Source organism: Clytia hemisphaerica, unplaced genomic scaffold, assembly GCF_902728285.1.
Source record: "Clytia hemisphaerica strain Z4C2 unplaced genomic scaffold, Clytia hemisphaerica genome assembly, whole genome shotgun sequence".
NCBI lineage: Eukaryota > Metazoa > Cnidaria > Hydrozoa > Leptothecata > Clytiidae > Clytia > Clytia hemisphaerica.
The window spans coordinates 3,897-28,525 of NW_027103378.1; the positions used below are offsets into that span (position 1 = coordinate 3,897).

The 24,629-nt window shown below is 35.7% G+C and overlaps 1 protein-coding gene across 1 annotated transcript; it reads left to right on the plus strand.

The window, feature by feature from the left end:
• Window positions 1-461: 461 nt before the first annotated feature.
• Window positions 462-24,629, plus strand: LOC136824747 (structural maintenance of chromosomes protein 2-like; the record flags this gene model as incomplete). Its single annotated transcript, XM_067080721.1, is given in 22 exon segments — window positions 462-515; window positions 901-996; window positions 2,749-2,938; window positions 3,929-3,983; window positions 4,461-4,581; window positions 5,036-5,094; window positions 5,536-5,595; window positions 6,410-6,467; window positions 6,759-6,986; window positions 7,724-7,846; window positions 8,734-8,815; window positions 9,030-9,165; window positions 9,955-10,079; window positions 12,338-12,423; window positions 12,833-12,940; window positions 13,892-13,957; window positions 14,259-14,402; window positions 18,310-18,438; window positions 18,792-18,992; window positions 19,627-19,752; window positions 20,604-20,755; window positions 22,165-24,629. Coding segments are annotated over 22 exon segments (2,685 nt in total), but the record flags the coding sequence as incomplete, so codon positions are not given.

The window sequence follows — 24,629 nt, forward strand, 5'->3', positions numbered from 1 at the left end:
TAAGGGTTACATTTTTCAAAAATATTGGATGATTTGAGATGGAATTACCCTCCTTTTTAAATATCAAAGTGATATTGTGTTGTTTTGATTCAAATACGTGTTTGATCATTGAGTTTGTTAAAACGTTAGAGAGGAATCTCCAGCTTAAACAAGAGAAATTGAAGCTTTAATCTTTGTGTGGCTTTTAAAATGACGAATTGAATCTAGAGGCTTCTTTTTTTTCACGTGACATTTTCTACGAAATCTAGCGATATTTAATTTGAAAAACATGTGGGTCATGCGTTTCAGTTGTGGGATAAGTTGGCTTCATATCCCATCGAGGAGTTTCAACTCAAGCCCTCCGTAACTCAAAGTATTTGATACTGAATTGTTCCGATTCGTTTGTTTACTTCTACCGGGGACTAAGCTCATATTTGCAAGTTTATTTTATAAAGTTTCTTTAATTTGTATTTCTTTTCTAGGAATCGGGGAATGTATTGAAAGAGCTTGAAAAACGTGTTGACGAGCTTTCAAAAGTAAGTTAGTTATACTTACTTGTACCGCTGTGTGTTTCTAATTGATTTGTTGAAAGTTTAGATTCTGAAAATGGCATCGTCTATCTTCAATGGAGCTGCGTTATGATATATTAGCCGCATTGGTCCGTGCCAATTCATTATTCATTATAGGCACGGACATAACCTTTACAATCCCAATTGTATTTTAATTGTAGCATTACTCAATGGCAGTGATGTATCAAGAGCCTTTGATTTACTTTTATTCTTGATTTCTTCTGATGATGTAGCGTCAACTTTATTTCTAACACTACAGCCTATGGCTTTTTTACATCTTTACCAAAGATGGTTGATAGCTTAGTCATGTGTTTATGAACAGTTATAAAGGTCAACATGGTTTACTCTTTAGATTGAAGTGAAAGCCACGTCAGATGTCAAACACGCCAACGAATCATTGAACGCCGAAAAGAAAAAACTGAGACAACTTCAGAAGAACAACACCGATGTAAGCATTCCCTGGTGGAACTGAAGGGATCTTAAAAATTATTATAAAGAGTCGTTTCCTAAGATAAACTCACCGTTATTAGTTTTAAACCGCCCAGCCCCCCTCTCACACCCGATCCCGGCTACTTTATACCGAGTTTATGGATGTGTGTTTTTCTGCGACGGAGACGGTAAGGTTCTAATTTGACTAGATCCTGACTGACTGAGAACGACGGTAAATCAGCACTTTTACCGTCCTCGATTTTGCGGGTCAAAACTGCGGGTTTTTCCAAATCGCTTCAGTTACTTTGCCGTCCTAAAAATACAAATACATGAACTCGCTTATATACAATGTATACAAATTATAATGGAACGTTCCAATAACATGATAGGGTAATTTTCAAGTTAATATTCCGTTTTTTTTGGATTTCGGCCTAAAAATGACCCATTTTTGGCCAGAAAAGTGATGAAACGCTAAAAATCATAAATGATAAATATGTAATTATTTTCCTGAATTTGTAAGAAATATTATAATTTTAATGTAAAGTTGTCAGAAATACATACTAGAATGTGAAAAATAAACTTAGAAAGTTAAAACATGAGCTAAATCCTAAAAAAAAACCGGGTTTTTCCAAAATTAGTCTACGAAACATTTTGATCAAAAATGAGAAAATCCACCTTGCAGGACCTCTAGTTCATTGTAATTCTGCATTTTTGACTCCATTTTTTGCATATTCTGATATACTCTACCTATTTGAAGAATTTTCAAGTAAAGAAATCTCAATTCAAGTACAATTGACGAAAAGATAGGGGAATTTTGACATAGGCCTAAATTTTCCGTCACGGCGTGACAAAAACTAAAAAGGGCTACAGAAAATCTTGTGGGTTGATTTTTACATTTCTATTTTAGGTTTCTGGTTAACACTATATGGTTGATGTTTCATGGAGAAAATTAAGACCTGATTCCACTCTCATAGATTTTTACAGGCTATTGAAAGTTTTCCGTCACGACGTGACAAAAACTCTGACCTAGTCCTAGTCAGTGAAAAAATGGATTTGGAAGCCTCAAATCATAGATTAACCAGTCGAAGTCCTATATAAAGTTGACTCAGCTTGCAAAAGAGGCCTTTTGGTTAGTTTTTTGAATCTATACCTGAAAAAAAAAACCTTGTAATAAGGACATCATTCCAAAGCAGTTTTTTCAGTACCGTAGCAGCAGGCCCAGATTTAGCCTATGTTGATTTTTCGGGAACATATGCATGTTATATATCAAATTGTCAGAAATTTTATGTAGATTTCAAAAATGGTTAAAAGTAGGGGTTAAAAATGAAGTCAATGAGAAGAAAATGCAAAACTTGATGATTTTTTCTCCTATTTTGGCCTGCAATTTTACAAAAACCTAAAAAATGCGATAAAAAATTTCTAAAGCGAGGTTAAGCTCTATTTTTTTTTGCTTTTTGCTACAAAATACCATAGCTTCCCATAAAAATAGGTTTTAGAGAGATTTGAAGATCTTCATTTTTTGACATTTTTAAAATTTTTGGGTACGAGCTTTTTGTTTATAGCTTGGAACGACCTGGTCATGTAGCGTTATGAACGTGCGGGAACGTCCAATTTCATTTGTTTTTCAAATCCTTTGGAATAACACTTCAACGAGATCTGGAAATCCATAGATGGAACCTCAGAAAGAAAATATATTTTCAAAATTCCTTGTAAAAAAATGACATTATGGATGTTGAATTCGATATTTTGATTTTTATCTTTCACACATCAGAGCACAAGCCAACTACAATCAAAGGAGAAACTGATCGAGAAATTGGAGCACCAAATTTCCAGTTTCGAGGAACGCAACACTGCAGATGCGCAAGCAGTAACAAAGGCTCAGGATCATTACCATGCAGTGTCTGCTGGTCTCTCCTCCAACGATGATGGTGAAGACAAAACACTTGCTGATCAATTGATGGGTAAAAACTGTCTTGAAAACTCTGTTTTGCAACATACAGTTTACGCTCTTTAATTCAATTTTCAACAGGGATTTGATTTTCATCGAACGAGAAAGTGTATCAAATGGTGGAGCGTCGTTTGTGAGATTTTCTTGTTGGCGATGGCTTTCAATATTATCGAATGATGATGTTCCATCAAATATAGAACTTCTGAATTAGAGAGCGTCAAATGTATTCGTCCAATTGAATTTCATAATGTAGATTTCTTTCCCAACAAGAAGCCTTTGAATAAAAATTCGCTTAAAAAGAGGAAAGCTGATTCGTTCTAACATTGAAGATTGTAGATGCTTTCTCCTGTCAAACTCAATTCGAGATACAATCAAAGTCATAATATTTCAGAAAAAGGGACATTCCCTGTAAAATCTTTTGTTGTTTTAATTTACTTTGGGAATTGGAGTTTTTACTCTGAGTTTTTACATTAGACTAAGGACTAAGGACCTTGGGATTTCAGGATTCCAAAGCTCAAAATCTTCCATTAAGGCTTAGAATGGGCCATTCCATTTTATATCCAAACAGGGGGGTGGACGAACAATTCCAGGGGGTAATCAGAGAAGAATTTCCAGGGGGTTGTAAAAGTATTTTAAATTTCCAGGGGGCAAAAGACCGATTTTAGTTCGTCCACCCTCACATTTCTAAAAATATTTCTTTGCCTTGAAAACGTTCGCCCACCACCCTGTATGGAAATTTTATGGAACAGCCCAATAAAGACTGGAAACCACTTAACACCTCCCATGTAGAAATACCACTGGAATCAGATGAAAAGTGGAAATTCAGGAATCGCCTTTCTCGTCCGAGCCCCGAATTCTGAAAAGAGAAAATACCCAAATATCTCAATATTCGACAGTGATTGTTACTCTGAATTCCAGTCAAAAATAACTCGGGACTCAATTGAATCAGTCTCAATGGAAATTAGTCTATTGCATTTCCATTTATTTTTTCTTTATTTATCAGAATGTAAGAATGCAATCAGTAAAGCTGATACCGAAATTAAACAAGCCCAGATCAAGTAAGTGCTTCCATTGCATCTTTCAGAGATCCAGACCAGATAATCTCTTCTTAAATATTTTTTTCAATTATTAAATGAGGTGTGCCTCCTTATAATGACAAAGCAGAATTAGCAATATGATTTTCTTAAATATTGTGCTCGCCGTACTGGGGAGAAATCCGTTTTTTCTTTTGTTTAAGAATATGCACTTAAAGCAAGGGTACAAGTTTTGTTTCACCCCACCGTCGGTTCTTTATGAGCGAGATAATCGAAGGCGGCGGTATATAAAACAAAGTTGACATGTCGCGAAAATCGCCATCCACTTTGCTCGACGACGAAAAAACACCAAAATACCGTCGTCTGTTTAATTAGGTGAGCAAATGCGAGCGGTACATAAATCGACTTTGTTTTGCGTCGACTTCACTCACCGTCGCCTTTGGTATCCTCTGATACATAAACTCGCTATTATCGTAATATATACCTTATTACCCTCACTAGGCTAAAACACGAAGAAGGCGAGCTAAAGAAAAAACAAGCCGATTTGAAGTCCACGGAAAAAGGATACGAGAAAGATAAAGTTGCGTTTGAAGCTATGAAGAAGGATCTCACCAAAATCGAGGTGAAATATTTGTTTTTACTGCACTTTTTACTTGTTTTATAAGAAGGGAGAAATGAAGAAGGTATAGATCACAAATCGTTTTCCAATATCAGCCTTTCAAGGTTCGTCTGAAAGTTTAGTTTGATTTCAAAATTGGAAACTTTTTAAAAAACATAAGTCTATGTTCCATATTTTTCCGTGAAAAAGAAAGTTTTAATCTTTATATAAAGTCATCAGGTCGGTTGGCGGACGGCTCGGTATCCGGGCAGATTTTTCGAAAACTGTAAAACTTTAGACAATTCTTCTGATATAAAACTTCTTCTGTGGCTAAATTTGAAGTTTTTCGTTTATTTCCAAACAGATAATATGAGAAAGGATCCAGTTTCTCTGAGTTCAAAGTTGCGTGTCCGCCAACTGGCCTACCGACTCGACATACCATTTCACATTTCCTTTCATAATGCTATTTCTATTGTAGAATCAATTGAAGACTCTGAATTATCGCGATGGACAAGAGGATGAACTCATTGCAAGGAAGTATGATTTAATTTTTCTTAATCTTTTTCTGTATCTTTCCTGATGCTAATTCTGGGTTGAGCCATTGAGTCATCGATTTCAAAGCCCCGAAAGGGTTTAGAGTAGAAACTTGGATGGGGGGGATGAAGTAACTTATCCCCCACCGAAAACGCGTTACATGCGTTTTCACACAAACGTCAGATTGAAAGTATAATGCATCGCCAGATCTCAAATAATATGCTGTGTGAAATATTAGAAAGCGCTAGATTAAATCCGTCATTCTAGAAGCGATGCAAATCTCAAGATTTCACTTTCTCTTGCTTGAGAACGATTAAAAGATTCATCTCTAGCCCTTCGGGTTTTAAACTCAATGGTCTGAACATCATTTCCATCAAGCGCTTTCATAATGGCAGAAATTGCGTAACTTAACAGAACATGAAAACCTCTATCAATATTTTTCAGACGTAAGCTGAGCCAAGAAGTATCAAGACTTCAAAATATAGTGGAGACACTCGAAGCAAGGTTCGTGCTTTCTCTGTTATTTCGTTCGAAATATCAAACATGTATCAACGGTGATTAAGATTTATGATGTATTCTTTTGGAGATAATACGAGTTTTGACGTTAGTCAGGCCGGTGTTCAGGCCATATTTTAGTCGTTTTATATTGCATCTTTTCAGCTGACCCCTTGTTTTGGCCTCAATGTAAAATCCTGCAGGTTGTCGCAGGACAAAAATAATACCTGGGACTGATAGGATAGTAGGCGTATGCTATATCCTTCTCTATATATATATTTTTTTTGTTTTTTTTTGGTTTTTTAATATTTAGCAATTATTAATTCTATTAGCGACGTATCACATTCCTCAACGCAAACGCCTCATCGAATCAACTACAATAGTTGTTTTTTTTTTCATACTTCTTACAATCTTGTTTCTATGCCTAGTCCTCAGCCTATATAAAATCATAATATATTTATGAGATATTATTTATCTAAGAATAGTTTATTTATTTCTTACTGTCTGCCATAATTTATCTAGGACGTCTATCTTGCGAACAAGCCGTTATCCAGTCTAATTATTACTAATCGAACAAACTTCCAAACGTCATATCTCAGTATTCTGATTCCGAGCATCACTTAGTTTTCCTTATTCCTTCCGATGAGTCCTTCTTCCCGTATCTGTTCGAGTTGTTAGTTATTTATATATTTTATACACACAGCATATACATTATATAACACTTTTCTTGTAAGAAGAACCAATATCTTTGGAGATCAAGGAAATAATTTTAATGTTTAAAAAAAAAAAAAAAGATGAGATTTTTCCTTTTTTCTCTTCTCAGGTTTCCACAACTTCAGTTCGAATACCATGATCCAGAACCAAGATTTGATCGAAGAAAGGTTTGTAACTTTATTCGCCTCACCTGTTAGAACTAGAAAGCAAAATTCGTTCGTCTTGCTCTGTCGTATCTCAGAAATACTTACTAAGCAGCTATTCGTTGGGAAATAACTTTATTAATGGATCCAATCCTTTGCATTGGACGGTCAAATCAGCTTAAGGGCCATCAGGAACCAGCACAGCCCCGTGTGGAGTTCAGAGTAAGCTTAACTAAGGCTCCATATACACTTACAGTGTAATACTAGGCTATCCGTTGGGAAGTGAAAAATCCTTACTTTGTAATCTCCTCATAGGTCAAAGGTCTTGTTGCCAACCTGATCAACATAAAAGATGTCAAGTATGCCACCGCACTGCAAGTAACGGCAGGTGGACGAATCTACAACGTGGTCGTGGATACCGATAGAACTGGAAAACAACTCTTACAAAATGGGCGTCTACAAAGAAAAGTGACTTTGATCCCTTTGAATAAGATCGCTGCCCGATCTATCAGTGATACTGTAGTACAAAGTGCGAAATCTTGTGTAAGTTCCTTTTCGAATATGATAATTACACGTTTTTTTATGAGAAAAAACTATATAAGAACATAAGGCTTCGATGGCCAAAATGTTAAGAACAATTTAAGAACATTTAAAGGCTTTGCAGACTCTAAAGCACTTGATTTCTGAGGAAAATGGAGAAAGATACTCATAAAATGATGAAAATAAGAACATATTAAGAACATTCTCAGGTTTCAAAAGAAAACAAAATATCTCATATACGGATAAAGGCTTTGGCGTTGAAATGACAGCAGTACTTTTGCGTCACTTTCACCAAGATATAATGTGTTTTTCTCTCGCACTAAAATTAGTAGAGGGCATTTTGTAAAATCGCTCGACTGTTTTGTTAGAAGCACTTGTTATACATTTTTGGAAAGCTAAGGGGTAGGGGAAACGAAATTACTATGTTTCCAATTTTTTTTCGGACACTTTGGTGTGATTTTCGGACAAATATGACGGTCTCAGGCAAAAATCATAGGGTTAAAAATTAATGAAAATTTTAGCTCGAGAAAACGGAGACCTGTTGTGTATTTTTGGAAAGCTCTCAAAAAATTAGGATTAGAGATATATTGCAAGTATAGGTGATTTTTGTACCTAACTCGAGATATTGAGCTTCAAAAAGCGCAAAAACTGGACGAAATAGCTGTTTCTGGCTGAAAAACACGGTTTTCAAGGGTTAATATCTCGAGTTAGGTACAGAAAACTTTGTTCAACAATTTCAGGTTGGAGCAGCGAATGTGGATACTGCATTGTCTCTTGTTGGATACGATAAAGAAATTGAAGGAGCCATGAAATTTGTTTTCGGTTCATCTTTTGTTGCTGCTGACCTCAATTCTGCTAAAAAGGTCTGTAAAATACACCCACTCTTGCCTTTATAAACCCTGGATTAAGCTGTATGTCGGCCATCTTTGATCGGAGTTTTTAGAAAAGTGGCACCCTTGTCGTAGCACTACTCGATGTGGAACGATTTGTAATTCAATAGAATTTTTACGTTTAAAATTATTTCAAACCATATTGATTAGTAGTTAAAAAAGGGTACCATTTTGAAAGATTTTGTTTGATCGGCGTCGAGTTACTGTGTCCGAGATTCAGTGAATACAACTATCAAACCTCAACGTTCAGCCATTGAGGAAACTGATACACAAAATACATGAAAAACTCTTTTTTCCGGTGACTGTATCGAGAACACAAGCGCAGGAGTGATTTTGTGAAAGATGTAAGATACCCTTGAGGCGGGGAAGTAATCTCGATGCTGAAAATAATTCTCACTCCACTTCAGAGACTCGGGGAAATGTCTCTCACGTATGATATAATTTCGGCGGGAAATGTTTTAGTTTAGGAGGTTTCTTTTCATTACCAGTGTCATCAAAAGCCGACGGGGCTGCAAAGGGTTAATAGATGTAATTTGCCTCGTGCTTCTCAAAATATCTCAAAACTTTTGACAAATAAGTACTTTGAGAATTAAGCAACCAATTGATATTTTATCTCAAAGAAACTACATAGTCTAAGACCATGTTCGCACGTAACGGTTCCGCTTCACTCCGGAACGAAATGAAGCCATTCTATTGATTAGAAGTGACGGAAAACTTGAATTTAACCAATGGAATGGCTTCATTTCGTTTCGGAGCGGAACGGAACCGTAGCGTGTGAACGTGGTATAATTACGCTGACCTGGTTTCCGCCTGGTAAAAAAATAGTTCACACTTTTAGTAGTTGAATCATTTCTTGACAGGTGGCTTTCGACCCGAACGTCAAAACCAGGACAGTCACGCTTGACGGCGATGTGTTCGACCCATCTGGAACACTGTCCGGAGGTAAGATTTATTCAGCAATATGGACAAACCAAGCCTGCTTGTACCTTAATCCTTTTAAGGACGGTATAACTGTAGAACTAGTGGGCTTTTTGACACCTGGTGCTAATATGCCATTATGCCTCAAATTTCAAATAATTTCAATGGTAATTCTGATTCGAAAAGCGTTTATCCTAAACTTTGTTGGTCTATGTTTTACCTTCTTATCTAACACCAGGTGCTCGGAGACAGCAGCAATCCATCTTAGCAAGTATTCAAGAATTACAAGATGCCAGAACTGAGCTTTCCAACAAAGAGAAAGAACTCCGAAATGTCGAGAAAGAACTAGAAGGGATCAAATCAGTTGCTGAAAGGTCAGGCTTTGTCTTCTCTTTTATTAATACAGAGTTTGGTGCGTGCGGCCACCTCCTTAGTTTAGCTTTATGTTTTTTCTCTCTATGTGTGCGGCCGCTCGTCTCGCTTATTAAGACAAATAGATTCGTTGTTTACTTTTTTTTACTTTGGTAGAGTTTAGAGAACATATTATTTTTCCTCGACGCCGCGAAAGATTTTCCTCGCAAAAGTGTGAACGCTTAAAGGGACATTAAAGTAATAAAATGTAAACATTGCGCGAACCACGTGTCATTAAAGAGAACAATTAAAATCACGTGTCCAAAACAAACTTGTAAAACAATTGAACAATCAAAATTAGCCATATTTGGTTTGATTTTTTATTTTGACATGTGACATTTGTTTTGATTTTGTATCCGCTGCATACAGTTTGTTTACAAATTTTGAAAGTACTGTTATGTCCCTTTAAAGTAATAGAAAACTTTGACCATATGACAGGTTAAGCAAAAATAAGATAAAATGAACTCGGGTTTGAAAGCCTCTAGAGACTTTTCTACAAATTTGTTCAACATTTACAGTAACACTATCACGATGTGTTAGTTGTGAAGTAAAATATGCGTTTGTTTTTTGTTTTTTTTGTTGTTGTTTTTTCTCTCTTTTTTTCAAACATGAAAATTTTGTTGTTTGTGATCTGACTCCATATAGATCCATGGCAAAATTAATTTTCGGAATAAGTTTTATCTTGTTCTTATGAAAGTTTTGCTTGTTTTGTGTTCTTATTTTTCTATTTTCCATCAATTGCATTTTTACAGATACAATAAGTTGAGTACTGACTTGGACATGAAAACACGTGAAATCGAATTAGTCGAAGATCGATTGAAACAATCTACACATCATCAGAAAGTAGAAGAACTCGACGCTTACAAGGCTTCCGTTGGTACGTTTCTTATTGTCCCAGATCATCCCTTTTTAGTCGCTATCCTGGGAAAAAAAAGTGGAAGAAAAGTCACGGGTTTTTTTTTCAACGCAGTAACGTCGATTCCCGATTTTCGGACTCCAAACATTTGATCTTTTGAAGCTCTTGCACTAGGGAAAAAATCGAATTTGCGTCAGAGCACTTGAAAGACTTTTGTTTTCCTGGTTTTGGTGAGGTATTCGCTAGTAGAAAGAAACTTTGGACACCATCCAATTTTGTTTTCGCTTGATTTGGAGGGAATGTTTGGTTTGCAAACGTGCACAAGTTTAGGTCGCTCAACCATAGGGAGGGTAGGGTAGGGCATTTTTCTAAACGTCTACGGACCTTTTGTTATGAACATCTTCCGGACTAAATGTTTAGCAATCGACCTTGATTAAAGCAGTTTCTAATCAAACTTGAAGCAGTTTCAATAACTTTTATTATGTGTCTCTGACTCGGATGTCGTACCCATTTCACGCTCATTTTTTTTTTTTTTTTTTTGCTGTTGAGGCCGCGATATGAGAGATGAGCTCTTAAAACAAGAATTAATTACCCCAGGGTTGGGTCCAGTACACTCATCATACAAATGTACAATAGTACAAACTAGACGGTTCCCGTCGTCGCAAACGCCGGTTAACAGTTTTGCTTGCACATCAAAAGCCTTTAAAATACTACAATGTGGGTTAATTCCTGACATGGTTTTGGCTTAAAATGCCGAATACAATAATAAAAATTATACTTCTAAACTTTCTACATTAGTCAAAATTTTGTGTCTGTAAGCCTCGATTATATGTCTTTTTAAGATAACGGAAGTTTGTGTTCAATGAAATGCCATAGTGACCCTGTCAAAATTATCGAGGGTACCCGTCGTTGCAGACGCCCAAAGGTGTCTGAGGTGTTGAGAGGGTTGCTTCTAGGAAAGAAAAAGCCTTAGTTGTGAAGGAGAGGATCGCGCTTTGCGATTGAGCACTGAAGGTTTGCCCGTTTGTTGGCTTCACATGCGGACAGCTTAAGACCGGTGCATATGCAATGCAACCAACATTGAAACCTTTTTAAATAATGTTAGACGAAGTTTAATCATGAAACAACAATGTTGGATTTTGTTGCGTGTTTTGATATAAAATAATTCGAAATCGTGCAACAAAAATGCCACACCTTTTTATTTGAAACTTTGTGACGTCGCAGTACTTTTTCATGAAATTGACGTCAGAACTTTTTTCGTTTACAAATAGCAGTGTAGAGTCTTCTCTAATCCGAGTTTTCTACGCTTGTCAAACTTAGCGAGAGACTTTTTGTATCGAAGGTGGATAGGTTTTCCAGCCGCGGCGTTCAAATTTTAGAAACCTTAACATATATTACTGGGCTAGCGTTACAGACATTTTTCATAAACTCGTTTAGTATAGTAAGACTAGACGGTTCCCGTCGTCGCAAACGCCGGTTAACGGTTTTGCTTGCACATCAAAAGCCTTTAAAATACTATAATGTGGGTTAATTACTGACATCGTTTTGGCTTAAAATGCCGAATGCAATAATAAAAATTATACTTCTAAACTTTCTACATTAGTCAAGATTTTGTGTCTGTAAGCCTCGATGATATGTCTTTTTAAGATAACGGAAGTTTGTGTTCAATGAAATGCCATAGTGACCCTGTCAAAATTATCGAGGGTACCCGTCGTTGCAGACGCCCAAAGGTGTCTGAGTTGGTGAGAGGGTTGTTTCTAGGAAAGAAAAAGCCTTAGTTGTGAAGGAGGGGCGCGCTTTGCGATTGAGCACTGAAGGTTTTCCCGTTTGTTGGCTTCACATGCGGACAGCTTAAGACCGACGCATATGCAATGCAACCAACATTGAAACCTTTTTAAATAATGTTAGACGAAGTTTAATCATCAAACAACAATGTTGGATTTTGTTGCGTGTGTTGATATAGAATAATTCGAAATCGTGCAACAAAAATGCCACACCTTTTTATTTGAAACTTTGTGACGTCACAGTACTTTTTCATGAAATTGACGTCAGAACTTTTTTCGTTTACAAATAGCAATGTAGAGTCTTCTCTAATCCGAGTTTTCTACGCTTGTCAAACTTAGCGCGAGACTTTTTGTATCGAAGGAGGATAGGTTTTCCAGCCGCGGCGTTCAAATTTTAGAAACCTTAATATGTTACTGGGCTAGCGTTACAGACATTTTTCATAAACTCATTTAGTATATTAAGATAGTCAGTTTCCCTCTTATAATTTTTTTAAGAACAACAAAAAACGACGATCCAGCAAGGCAAAGAGACCATGGCTGCGGCTACAAAGAAATCTAAAGACCTTGACCAGAAAATGAAGGTTTGTGGTTAATTTTCAGTTCTAAAATTGTTTCAGTTGTTTGAGGCGGACTGTTATTTTAATCTGGTTAAATTCGCGAGATCACTGAAACGAAATCGAATCTCCGCAATATTTTTTAAAAATCTGATTTTTAGCATTAAAGACACGAGTTTAAGACAAATTGAAGACAAAATTGCCATTTTCAACCAACTTTTGGCTACCAAATTAAGGCGAAATATTTGAAATCGCTGATTCGCGAAAATAATCTTTCCGTCTAACGAAAATGAATCCGTTTAAAGCACCGCACTTTTTTGTTTCATTTACTTAAACTCGTTATGGTCTAAAGATACAAATTGCATGTCTGGCTTTTACATACTTGTTCTGCTTTTTGGAATATTTTGAATCGAATTTTTATCTGTTTTATCCGCAGGAGAAATCGGCTCACCGCGAGAAAGAGTTAAAATCAGCAGAAACAGCTCTCACCAAAGCCAAGCAAAAAGCTGAAACGTCGAAGAAAGAATTCAAAACAAAACAACAGGCAAGAAATTGTCGATTGACCTAGAATGATATTCATGGCGTAATGTTTTATACGTAAGCACCCCAAAAAGACCGGGTGTTGCTACTAATTTTTTATTTAAACAATATAACAAGAAACAAACCCTTCGGCTTTTTCAGATGCTCCGTATAAAACAACACGTGGTGAATATCATGAATTCATGATATGCGTCACTGCAATGACGAAATTATGCAACTTTTACAACCTGTTTTTTTCACCCTATACGTCACTTTTTCAATTGTTTAAGTGACGTATTCGTTGACGTATTCGATGGAAAATTTCAAAAGTTCTCAGAAAACTCTCCAGTGGTGCATATCACGAATAGAATCACTTTTTCAATTGTTTAAGTGACGTATTGGGTGGAAAATTTTAAAAGTTCTCAGAAAACTCTCCAGTGATGCATATCATGAATACATTCTAATGAAAATGCTTGAAAAGCGCATTAGGAGCCTCATTTCCAAAATATTGTTGGGAAAATTAAATCGTCAGAACTTCTTTTTACACGGAGCATGTTTGAATCAACTTTGGGAGTAGCATCTCTCTTTGATAAACCTTCTTCCTAAGTTCCCTTAGGTCATAGTACATACAAGTATGAATTTTCACTATATAGATGTCTTAGACGCACCCAAGACTTGTATATATCAAGCGTCGCTTTTTCTTTTCTTCTTTTTTTTGCCAAAGCTCTCAAATGTATATAGAATTAGCTTAATTTCAAAAGATACTGAAGTTTCTCGAATTTAATACGACCAGCTTCGCTTCGTAAAGGGATCGTCCTTACAGATTTTATCGTTTGCTTCCGTAATGACGGAAATTACGTAACTTAACAAAAACCTGAAAAACTTCTAAACAGACCAAAATGAAAATGAATTTTTGTCTACTTATTTCCACAATAACAGATCTCTATAATATTGGTTTAAATCTTATTATTTCTAGGAACTAGAAGAAGCCAGTTTGGAGATCGAAGCTTTGAGGGCTGAACTTAATGGACTAGAGGAACAGGTAACTTATAAGCATTGTTCTAACAAACTGATTTTCTTTCAAATAAGGTATAATTCCAGGAGAAGCCAGATCTTCGGTTTAGCTTTGTGATTTGTAAAGAAAGCATCTGGAGTATAATCAGTTATATGATAATAGCGCGCAACCTAAATAAAATCAGTCATATAATTAGTATAATAATAAGAGCAGAATAGAAACAAATTGGCGGTCCAAGAAGCTGGTCACACTTCCGTTATTAAAGGAAACCCGATCTGGTCAAGTAGAAGTACAAGAAAGATCACTTTCAATTTGCGTATGTTTTTAGCTTACAGCAGCTGAAGAAACAATCACCAAAATGTCTGAAGAATGCGAACGATTATCAGACGTGGCCAATGAGAAGAAGACAGAAACAAAAGAAGCAGAACAAGCGCTCGCTCAACAGAAAGAAACACTCAGACTGTGCAGTGAGGTATGTTGCTATGATGATACAGGAGACTCAAATTCATACATGCTTTTTTATAAGAATAAAGGGCAGTCTCCACTTTCGCGCGATATGAGCGAAAACTTTTTGACGTTTTTGTAAGGTCGTTGTTCCGTTGAAAAATGAAACAATTCCATTGATCGAAACGTAACGAATGAAAAAAAGTAAAACTTCCTTCAACTTTTTTTTGAACGCGCGATATTTTCTTATGACGTAATCTTTTCTTCAGGAAAAAAAGGTTAAGAAAAAAAGTTAAAAAAGAAAACGAAAAAAAGTAGAACAAGCTGAGCCTGGAGTACTCTAACAAAGTGTATCTCACATTTAACATATCATACTACGACAATGAATTTTGAAATTCCGTAGATATCTGCTTTGTTTACAGAGAAAGCCTGGAATTGCAGAATTTTACGTAATTCAAGCCTCAAAGTAATATAAATTAGGTAAAAAGCCTTAAAATACCTTAACTTACCCTAAAATAAGAAAGCAATGACAACAATTTAATCCATGCTCATTAGTAGCCAAGATACCTAAAAAAGCAACTCATCGTTCATCTGAAAAACTTGATAAACGTCCTAAATAGTCAGGTTGCTGGACCTCAAAAATTTCAAGTTTAGTTAACCTCGCTGCGAAGAATCTAATTTGATGCACATTTTATTCTTCATACTTTACTTAAATCATTTCCCTTTACTGGACATTCAAATTCTACCTTTATCCAACGTTACAGATAAAAGTTTTACACCAAATACTCTAAAGTGTTGTCAGTGAACTTTCTGACGCCATGTTGTCTTCCCTCTTTGCTTTTGTAATAGAATATAAACATTAAAACGTTCGAATTCTTAGACGGGGGTAAAAATCACACAAACACACCTTTGATACTTATTACACGCACTTAAAACTCAAAAAGCGCTTTGATATTAATTCTTGATCAAAAGAATTGGATTTCATCAGAATACGATTTAAAAATTATGATAAATACAACATTTTCAAAAACAGTTACAATTTATCAAACCCCCGTTTTTTGGACCTACCTCCGGATACCCCGGTGGAGGTTCTATAAATTAACCCATGTCCGTTCGTTCGTCCGTCCGTCCGTCCGTCTGTTACCAGCTTTTCTCAATGTTGAGTCATTATTCTTTTCTGACTTTTTGCACAATGATGCAAAATGGCAATGCTTAAAATGTGTCGGAGCCCGATTTTCGAAAAAAAATATATTTGGGCAAATTTGGGCCAAAAACTGCCTAAAAATAGGGTTTTTTGGACTTTGTGCAAAATCCTGTCATTACTTTTTTCTGATTTTTTGTACAAAGATGGAGGGCAAGATTCTCTAAAGAATGGCTGAAGTGGTTTTCCCCGGAAAATTCTTATTCGCCTTAAAAAACGGATTTTCGTATTTTGGGGAAATTCCCTTTAACCAAATAAGAAAATATAGCTTTTCTCAAAGTTGACTCATTATTTTTTTCTGATTTTTTGCACAATGATGCAAAATGGCAATGCCCAAAACGTGACGGAGCCCGATTTTTGAGAAAAAATTTATTTGGGCAAATTTGGGCCAAAAACTACCTATAAATAGGGTTTTTTGGACTTTGTGCAGAATCCTGTCATTACTTTTTTCTGATTTTTTGTACAATGATGCAAAATGGCAATGCCCAAAATGTGACGGAGCCAGATTTTTAAGGAAAATTTTTTTGGGCAAATTTGTGCCAAAAACAGCTTAAAAGGTTTTTTGGGCCTGAATGGTTTAAGTGATTTTCGTATTTGGGGAAATTCCTTTTTACCATTTTACATTATTCAACACACAAGCTTTATTTTTCCATTCTGAATTTGTGTACAATTATTGTCACTTTTTTCTTATTTTCATCTGATGTTAATCATTAGGTAGGTCGATTCAGCATGTTGCTTGTTTTAATAGATACGAATGTGTAGAAATACATACAACTTTTCGAATGCGAAATGGTAAGCTCAAGCTTTGAACTTTTTTTTTATAAACAGCAAAGCGGGCAACAAAGTCAACCCTCATAGCTGCAGAAGAATAGCTATCTAATATCGATTGAGCTTTTTTCGTATTGATATATTCTGATGGGAGGTCGTCAGTAGTCTGATTTGACGAATGCGTCAGTATTCCGACAACAATTTTGTCCGACAACGAGTCAAAAAAACATATAAAACGAAATATGAATCGCCAAAGAGGAGACACATCTTTTATAATCAACCATGTGCTTATAAAAAATTCAAAGTTCCGACTTAAAGGTTGGGCCCCTAAACCCGACTTTTCTTAAATTTTGGGAAGCTTATTACGATTAGGCTTTCAAGAGTCAAGAAATTGGATTAAGCTGTTTTTACGACCCTTCTTTTGAGGGGGAGGACAACCCTTATAGCATAATTCTGAACATGTAAAAAGGGACGGCCCTAAGTGACTAAATTTTGACGAGGTGACTAAAATTTTAGGGCCGACTAATAATTAAGGCCGACTAAGTTTTGGCCGATAAGGTAATCAAATTAAAATTGACGTGTCCTTTGTTAGTAACGCGGCAAAAGTTCATGGAAAAATTCAGTTTTACAAGTGTATGCAGGCAAAAAGTTGTTTGTAGACCAAATTTCGTAATCGAATAATCGAAATTTGTCGGACAAAGTCAAACAAATACTGAACCAAAAATCTAGCAGTCATCGCACTTTAACCCGACCAAAGTAAATTTGTCCCCGAAACTCATTATTTAACAAAAACAATTCAGGCTTTTAGAATCGTGTCATGTGGTATCCTAGAAGATAAGAACACATCCGCGGTGTTCTAGGGTGGCAAGGCGACGGGGGTGTGCCACCGTCATTTTAGGCAAGAAGTTGAAATTTTCCTATTTTCCCGACCCATAGTGGGGCTAAATTTTGAGTTTGTGATTTTTGCAACCATTAATGGGAGTTTGCAAGTCCAAGGCACGCACCCATACCCTCCATTTGCCCCCCCCCCCCCGGTTGGGATTTCTCCCATTTTGGTCCTTTTAAGGATACGAAAGCCATGAGTGTCAAAAGAATCTCTCTAAGGGTGACTTTCGCAAAAATTTAGCGTTTCTAAGGTCAGAGGACCGGTCCGGTCCGGTCCGTAAATACCCTGATAGTCCCAGGGGCCATTCGTTTCAAAAAACGACTGTACGAGCGGCCCAAAATTAGGGCTTCGAATCCTGACCCTTACAGTACAGAGAAGATTTAGGCAGATTTAAGTAAATTTGGGCGACACATCGACCCTTGCGGGACAATTTCTTGAATTTTTTTTTACCATTTTAAGGTAAAAAAGGGTCTGAATTTGAATTAGAGAGCGATTTTTTCGACCCTTACAATGCACTTGAAAAGAAAGCTTGGAAAAGGAACCCTTAAGGGCCACACTTACGGTATGTCGTTTTCCTTGAATGCTCCCCCGGGCTGAGAAAGTCATGATAAAGTATACATCTTAAGCCCAAATGGAAGGAATGATACTGATAGTGATAACAAAATAAAAAGAAAGGGGCTTTTTAGTGAAAATTCCTTCCCTTTGATTAATCAGCTAAATTGCCGTACCATAAATAAACACTCTTGACTTCCAAGTATAACGTCTAGGTCTAAGCTATTCAAGAACATCGAATAATCATTCTGTGATTTTGTAAGAAAAAATTAACTATGACGTCATATTGGTCACTTTCTGCATCAATAACTCTTTTTCACTTGATTTTTACCCTATGAGATAAATCTTTTTTGAAATCTACATCAAATTTCCGATCCAACGAGGTATAATATGACCATATTTGTGCAGGTTCAAATTTCACCTTGGCTTGACCGCCCTGATGACGTCACAAAATCTTAAAAAGCCCTGGAAACGAGTAAAGACTAGAGTTTTGACTAATATCTACCATCGTTCTTTGCATTATTTAAGAAAATTAATGAGAAGAGTAAAGAGAAGAACGCGTTCGTCAAAGAGACTTCAAGCAACCAATTAAAACTGAAAGAAATGGAACACAAAATCCTGAAAGTCAACAAGGATGCACAAGATGCTGCTCAAAAGGTTTGGAAAATAGTGACGATGTAATGCTTAAATGGCTTGGAAATAGCGAACGTATTTGAATTTGTTGGTATTGATTTGAATTTCATGTCAAAAAACTTTTATGAAGATGGCCAATGAGATTCGTTAATTTTCGATCAAAATCTGTCGAAACAATAAAATCACACAAAACAGCCAATAGAATTCTCCACCCGAAATTGGTATCTACATACATCGGCTATTTCTGTCTTCCTATTTCATTTGTTTTGATTTTTCGTAAAAGTGAAAGCCTGTATACACGGAGATGAAATTGTATACAAAGACAGTGTAAACCGAGCCTCTCTACTAATCAAAACCCTTGACTATCTTCGTTCCAGGTGGAATATATGCTTGAGAAATATGATTGGATCGCGAACGAGAAACAATATTTTGGTCAGGAGAACACAGCGTACGATTTCCAAGCTAACGACCCTAAAGATGCTGCTAAGCAACTGACACGCTTGAACGAGACCAAAGAAAAGTTGGGCAAGAGTGTCAATATGAGAGCTATGAACATGTTAGGCAAAGCTGAGGAAAAGGTAATTCATGATATGCACCACTGGAGAGTCTTCCGAGAACTTTCCACCCAATCCATGATATGCACCATTGCAATGTCCTCCGAGGACCCAACAGCTGATTGGTTGCAAGTGACGTATTAATTGATTTTACGTCACTTACAACCAATCAGCTGTTGGGTTGCATATCATGAATACATCACTTAAACAATAGAAAAAGTGACGTATTGGGTGGAACAAAAACAGGAAAGTTGCATAATTTAGTGAAGTCATTGCAGTGGCGCATATATCATGAATTGGTTTAAATAAAATTAAAGATGATTTATTTGCCTGCATAACTTAAGGCTAGAGATTTACAATAAACCAATTTGACAAAATCCAGTTTGGAACTATCTTCAACCAAATCTCACCAAATTCTCCAGTGTAGATTAGCGAAATGCATTTTATTTGATGTCCGAATTGAAATTGCACTAAAACAGTGTTCAGTACAATTAAAGCAAAATAAGTTTCCTTTGAAGTTGTACAGAGATTTTCCATGTGGATTTCCACTCAAGATGTCGCATTATTTTTCTTCAAATAGGGAAGGAAAAGCTCTATCTAGTGTGTTATATAAGATATCTGTTATATATTATCCTACTGAATTTCTTTCTTTCTATAGTACAATGACTTGATGAAAAAGAAGAAGATCGTGGAAAATGACAAAAAGAAGATCGAAGAAGTCATCAAAGACCTGGACCAAAAGAAAAATGAAGCACTCAAAATTGCTTCGGCCAAAGTGAACAAGGTGCGCTAGCTTGATTGTTTGACAATCGTTTTCTTAATCGGGGATAACGAAGAAATATAACATTTTGGAATTCTTCAGATTTTACTTTAAGGTCGAAAAGCCTAGCTAGCTGACTATTCCTTTTCAACGTCAAATTCTGTGTTCTAAAGTATGTCTCAATATAATCTGCAGTGGAAGCAAAAAAGGCTGTAACTTTTGATAGAATTTGAATAAGGTTTTGTGCTTGTTAAAATGATAAACGGGAGTATTATCAAAAAGAAAGAAACTCAAAAAAGATCTGAAAATGAAGATTGAAAATCTTTTTAAAGAGCACAAAACTGCTACCTAATTTTGATTTCTATCAAACTTTATTGTCTTTTTGTCTCTGCTTCAGATTATATTAAGAGAGAATTTAGTCTAAATTACTACATCGACGTACGTTTAAAGTCCATTCGCTTCTAGTGAGCACTCATTTATGCTACAATATGGAAACCATGTCATCGTATTTATAATGATTTGCTTAAGAGTAGTTTCGACATGAAAGCAAAACAGAATACACACTTCAAACGAATGGACTTTAATAATTCTTCGAGAGTGCTCTTAATATCATAAAATGGATCTTCAGTACATAGAACCCAACCCACAACCTTCACCTTCCGATTCCAAAAGGATTTCGCACATGGAAAATACTAAGTGTTCTTAAGGTAGTAAGTGAACTCAGTGGGCCTCAGAAATCGATCAAAAACGAACATTCTTTAGTGTTGGTTCTGTTACAAAGGCAACTGCGAAACGTTTTTGTGGTTTCCACAATACCAATGAAGACACACAAGCAACAAACCAATTTTTTGTTCTGTTATTTTTCTCGACTAAAGGATTTTGGTAGTATTTTCTCCACGTTATTGCCGGGATCCGATGCGAAGCTTGCACCACCTGAAGGAATGACAGTTCTGGACGGTTTAGAGGTGAAAGTTGCTTTCGGTTCTGTGTGGAAAGAAAGTTTAACAGAACTCAGTGGTGGACAACGGTAAGTTTCCTTGATTTCATTCTTCTTCATATAGTATAGTCTCTTTAACTGGAACCTCTATAACTGGAATGTCTCCTTAACGCGAACAAGTTGTATGGTCATTAAAACCAAACCTTTAGCATTAACTAATAGCAATGCCTTATAAACCTTACTCCATTACTCGAAATTTCTTTAACTCGAACAAATTTGTGTTCTCCGTGCAAGTTCGAGTTATGGAGACTCTGGCATTTTTATTTTTGTTGTGTCTTTTTAAGTTCATTAATTCTTTATTGCGCCCTCAAATTATACTATACTGATTTGTGTATCTGTAATAGGCTGATAAAAAACTAATAGCGTAAAAAGCGCAAAAGTTTTGTAGTTTCACTCCCCAAAAAATGACGTTTTGACCGTTTTTTCTCAACTCTATTTATAACTTTAAAAGTTTAGGAATACCGTAAACATGTAAACGACTGGACATCCATCTCCTTTGTCTTTTTGTAGAAAGGGCTGCTAGCTTCGTTGCCGCCTCGTTAAAAGCATAAAATGAAACAATAGATTTTGATGATATACCACTTGGGAATACCTTGCTAACAACGTCAAAACTTCGACAAAAGTCTCTGTTGTTCTACTCTTCTCAAGTCTTTTATCTATATCATAACAAAGATAACAGAGGCAAAATCATTGTCAGCTTGTCAAAACTCCGACTAATATTTCTAAATTTTGACTTAAAAGTTTCTAATAATTTTAGAGAGTGTCACATTCTAATTTCGATATTCTTATGACACAGGCTCTCAACTTTGGCAAGCTATTTTTTTTCAAGTCATTAAAAAAATTATTGGAGTGACAAAAGTGTTGAAAATGTTGATAAAATATATTGCAAACTTGTGAAAAAATTTGAAAATATTTTTTTTGTACATTAGGAGTAATGTTCAAGCTCTATCAAACTTTTTACCTAAATAATTCAAAGAAATAAAATTATGACGGAATATTGTCGGATTTTTCATACCAATTTTGAAATACAGGCGGCAACGAAGCTCGCTTCAAAGAGACAATAAAAGATAGATGTCCAGTCGTTTATATGCTCATGGGAATACCAAAGTCCGTATAAAAAATCCTGTTTCTTTCCATTGTTTCTTACTTGAGCTTGCGTTGAGAAATTAGTTTGTTTTGCTCACTTTGTGATCATGTGATTAAATCTTAAACCAATCCTAAGAGGAGTACTTGGTGACGTGATAAAAAACTGAGCAAATCGATTTTCATCCTTTGATAATAACAAAGGAAAAATCGAACAAAAAGTTAAAACAATAAAGCTTCCAGACCAGTGTAGAGTTTTATAAGGACTATGAGAATACAGTAGAGCTGTGTAAAAGGCCGTTAAGGTAGTCGGTCTGTGGCGCATTGTCCTGAAACCATATATTCATTCATTTCAGATCTCTTGTTGCCTTATCCCTCATTCTATCCATGCTTTTATTCAAACCTGCCCCAATCTACATCCTGGACGAGGTGGACGCCGCCCTTGATTTATCACACACCCAAAATATCGGGCAAATGCTGCGTCAGCACTTTCGCCATTCTCAATTCATTGTGGTATCGCTCAAAGACGGTATGTTCAATAATGCGAATGTATTGTTCAAAACGAAATTTGTGGATGGTGTATCGACTGTTAATCGATTCGTACAAAATTCCTCGACAAGGGATACGTTAAAAAAACGATGAGACAGATTGATTCGAACATTTTAAAGAACATGTTTCATTCTAACTCCACTCGTCGAAGGAACTGTTTCAGAGAGAAACAATAGTTATTCTAGTGACAAATATTTCATATATTATCACTTTCCATCGGAAATGCACTGTGAACTTTGACCTTGCATTTTTGCCGGACCAGAAAATCAGGATGACCTTAAGAATGAACTTTGTTTTTCTCATGGGAGGATGAATATAGTAGTATCATTATTTTAATTTCCAGTTTAGTTTTTATTATATTTAACTCTCGCTAATTCGAACTGAAAGTCTAGTTTTATCGAATCACAGAGATCCTTATTACAAAAATGTATTCTAGGAGGATTTTCCTTGGCAGGAAATGAAAATTCGAATAATAAAAATGAGAATTAGCGAGAGTTCATTGTAGATTTTCATTTCAATATTATTTATCGGTAAAATCACCTTGGATAGCCAAATTTTAAGCAAATTAAGATAAAAAAGGTTTTGTTTTTAAATAAGAGTGATATTGTTTGCTTACTCATCAATTTTAATCTACAAGCTTTTTGGACCTACCTCCGGGTGCCCCGGTGGAGGTCCTATAAATTAACCCATGTCCGTCCGTCCGTCCGTCCGTCCGTCTGTTACCAGCTTTTCTCAGGATTGGCTCATTAGTTTTTTCTGATTTTTTGCACAATGATGCAAAATGGCAATGCCCAGAACGTGACGGAGCCCGATTTTTGAGAAAAAATTTATTTGGGCAAATTTGGGCCAAAAACTACCTAAAAATAGGGTTTTTTGGACTTTGTGCAAAATCCTGTCATTACTTTTTTCTGATTTTTTGTACAAAGATGGAGGGCAAGATTCTCTAAAGAATGGCTGAAGTGGTTTTTCCCGGAAAATTCTTATTCGCCTTAAAAAACGGATTTTCGTATTTTGGGGGAAATTCCCTTTAACCAAATAAGAAAATATAGCTTTTCTCAATGTTCACTTGTTATTTTTTTCTAATTTTTTGCACAATGATGCAAAATGGCAATGCCTAAAATGTGTCGGAGCCCGATTTTCTAAAAAAAAATATATTTGGGCAAATTTGGGCAAAAAACTGCCTAAAAATAGGGTTTTTTGGACTTTGTGCAAAATTCTGTCATTACTTTTTTCTGATTTTTTGTACAAAGATGGAGGGCAAGATTCTCTAAAGAATGGCTGAAGTGTTTTTTCCTGGAAAATTCTTATTCGCCTTAAAAGACGGATTTTCGTATTTTGGGGAAATTCCCTTTAACCAAATAAGAAAATATAGCTTTTCTCAATGTTGACTCATCATTTTTTTCTGATTTTTTGCACAATGATGCAAAATGACAATGCCCAAAATGGGACGGAGCCAGATTTTTAAGGAAAATTTTTTTTGAGCAAATTTGGGCCAAAAACAGCTTAAAAGGTTTTTTGGGTCTTCAGACGTTCAGGAACGGTTTAAGTGATTTTCGTATTTGGGGACATTCCTTTTTAACTATTTTACATTATTCAACACGCAAGCTTTATTTTTCCATTCTGAATTTTTGTACAATTATTGTCACTTTTTTCTTATTTTCATCTGATGTTAATCATTAGGTAGGTCCATTCAGCATGTTGCTTGTTTATATTGGATTGACGTGGATGTGGAGCAAGATTGGTCAGAAAGAGGAAAAGAAAAACAATTTTTTGTTTATTCAGCGCATTATAACAATAGGGAGATATGTGTCTGATATGAAACGGGTTCACTACACTTATGTAAAAATAATACCTTTAAGTGGTCGAAAAGGGGTATAAATAACCCTATAAAAACCTCAATGTTGCCCTAAAAATATGGAAAACAGATTAAAAACAAAAGGAAGCTCAAAGTGCCAAAAATATTTAAAAAGGTAAATTTATTTAGAAAATCTTTTCCAATTATACCATTTGACCAAGAGGTAGTGAGAGCATCAAAATTTTACCTTAGGTGTTCTTACGATATTTCTTTTGTAGATAATTATCTCATATAATATCCTTTTAACTTTATACAATTATTATACAATGTATAGCAATGTGCCCTCCCGGTTATTACCATAATGGCTTTATGGCAACTCCTGAATTTACAATTATTATATATCCACAGTTTCATTTGCATCAGAAGATCAAATTGTGATTAACTGAATGAATATCTTGTACAGTTAAATCTCCAGAA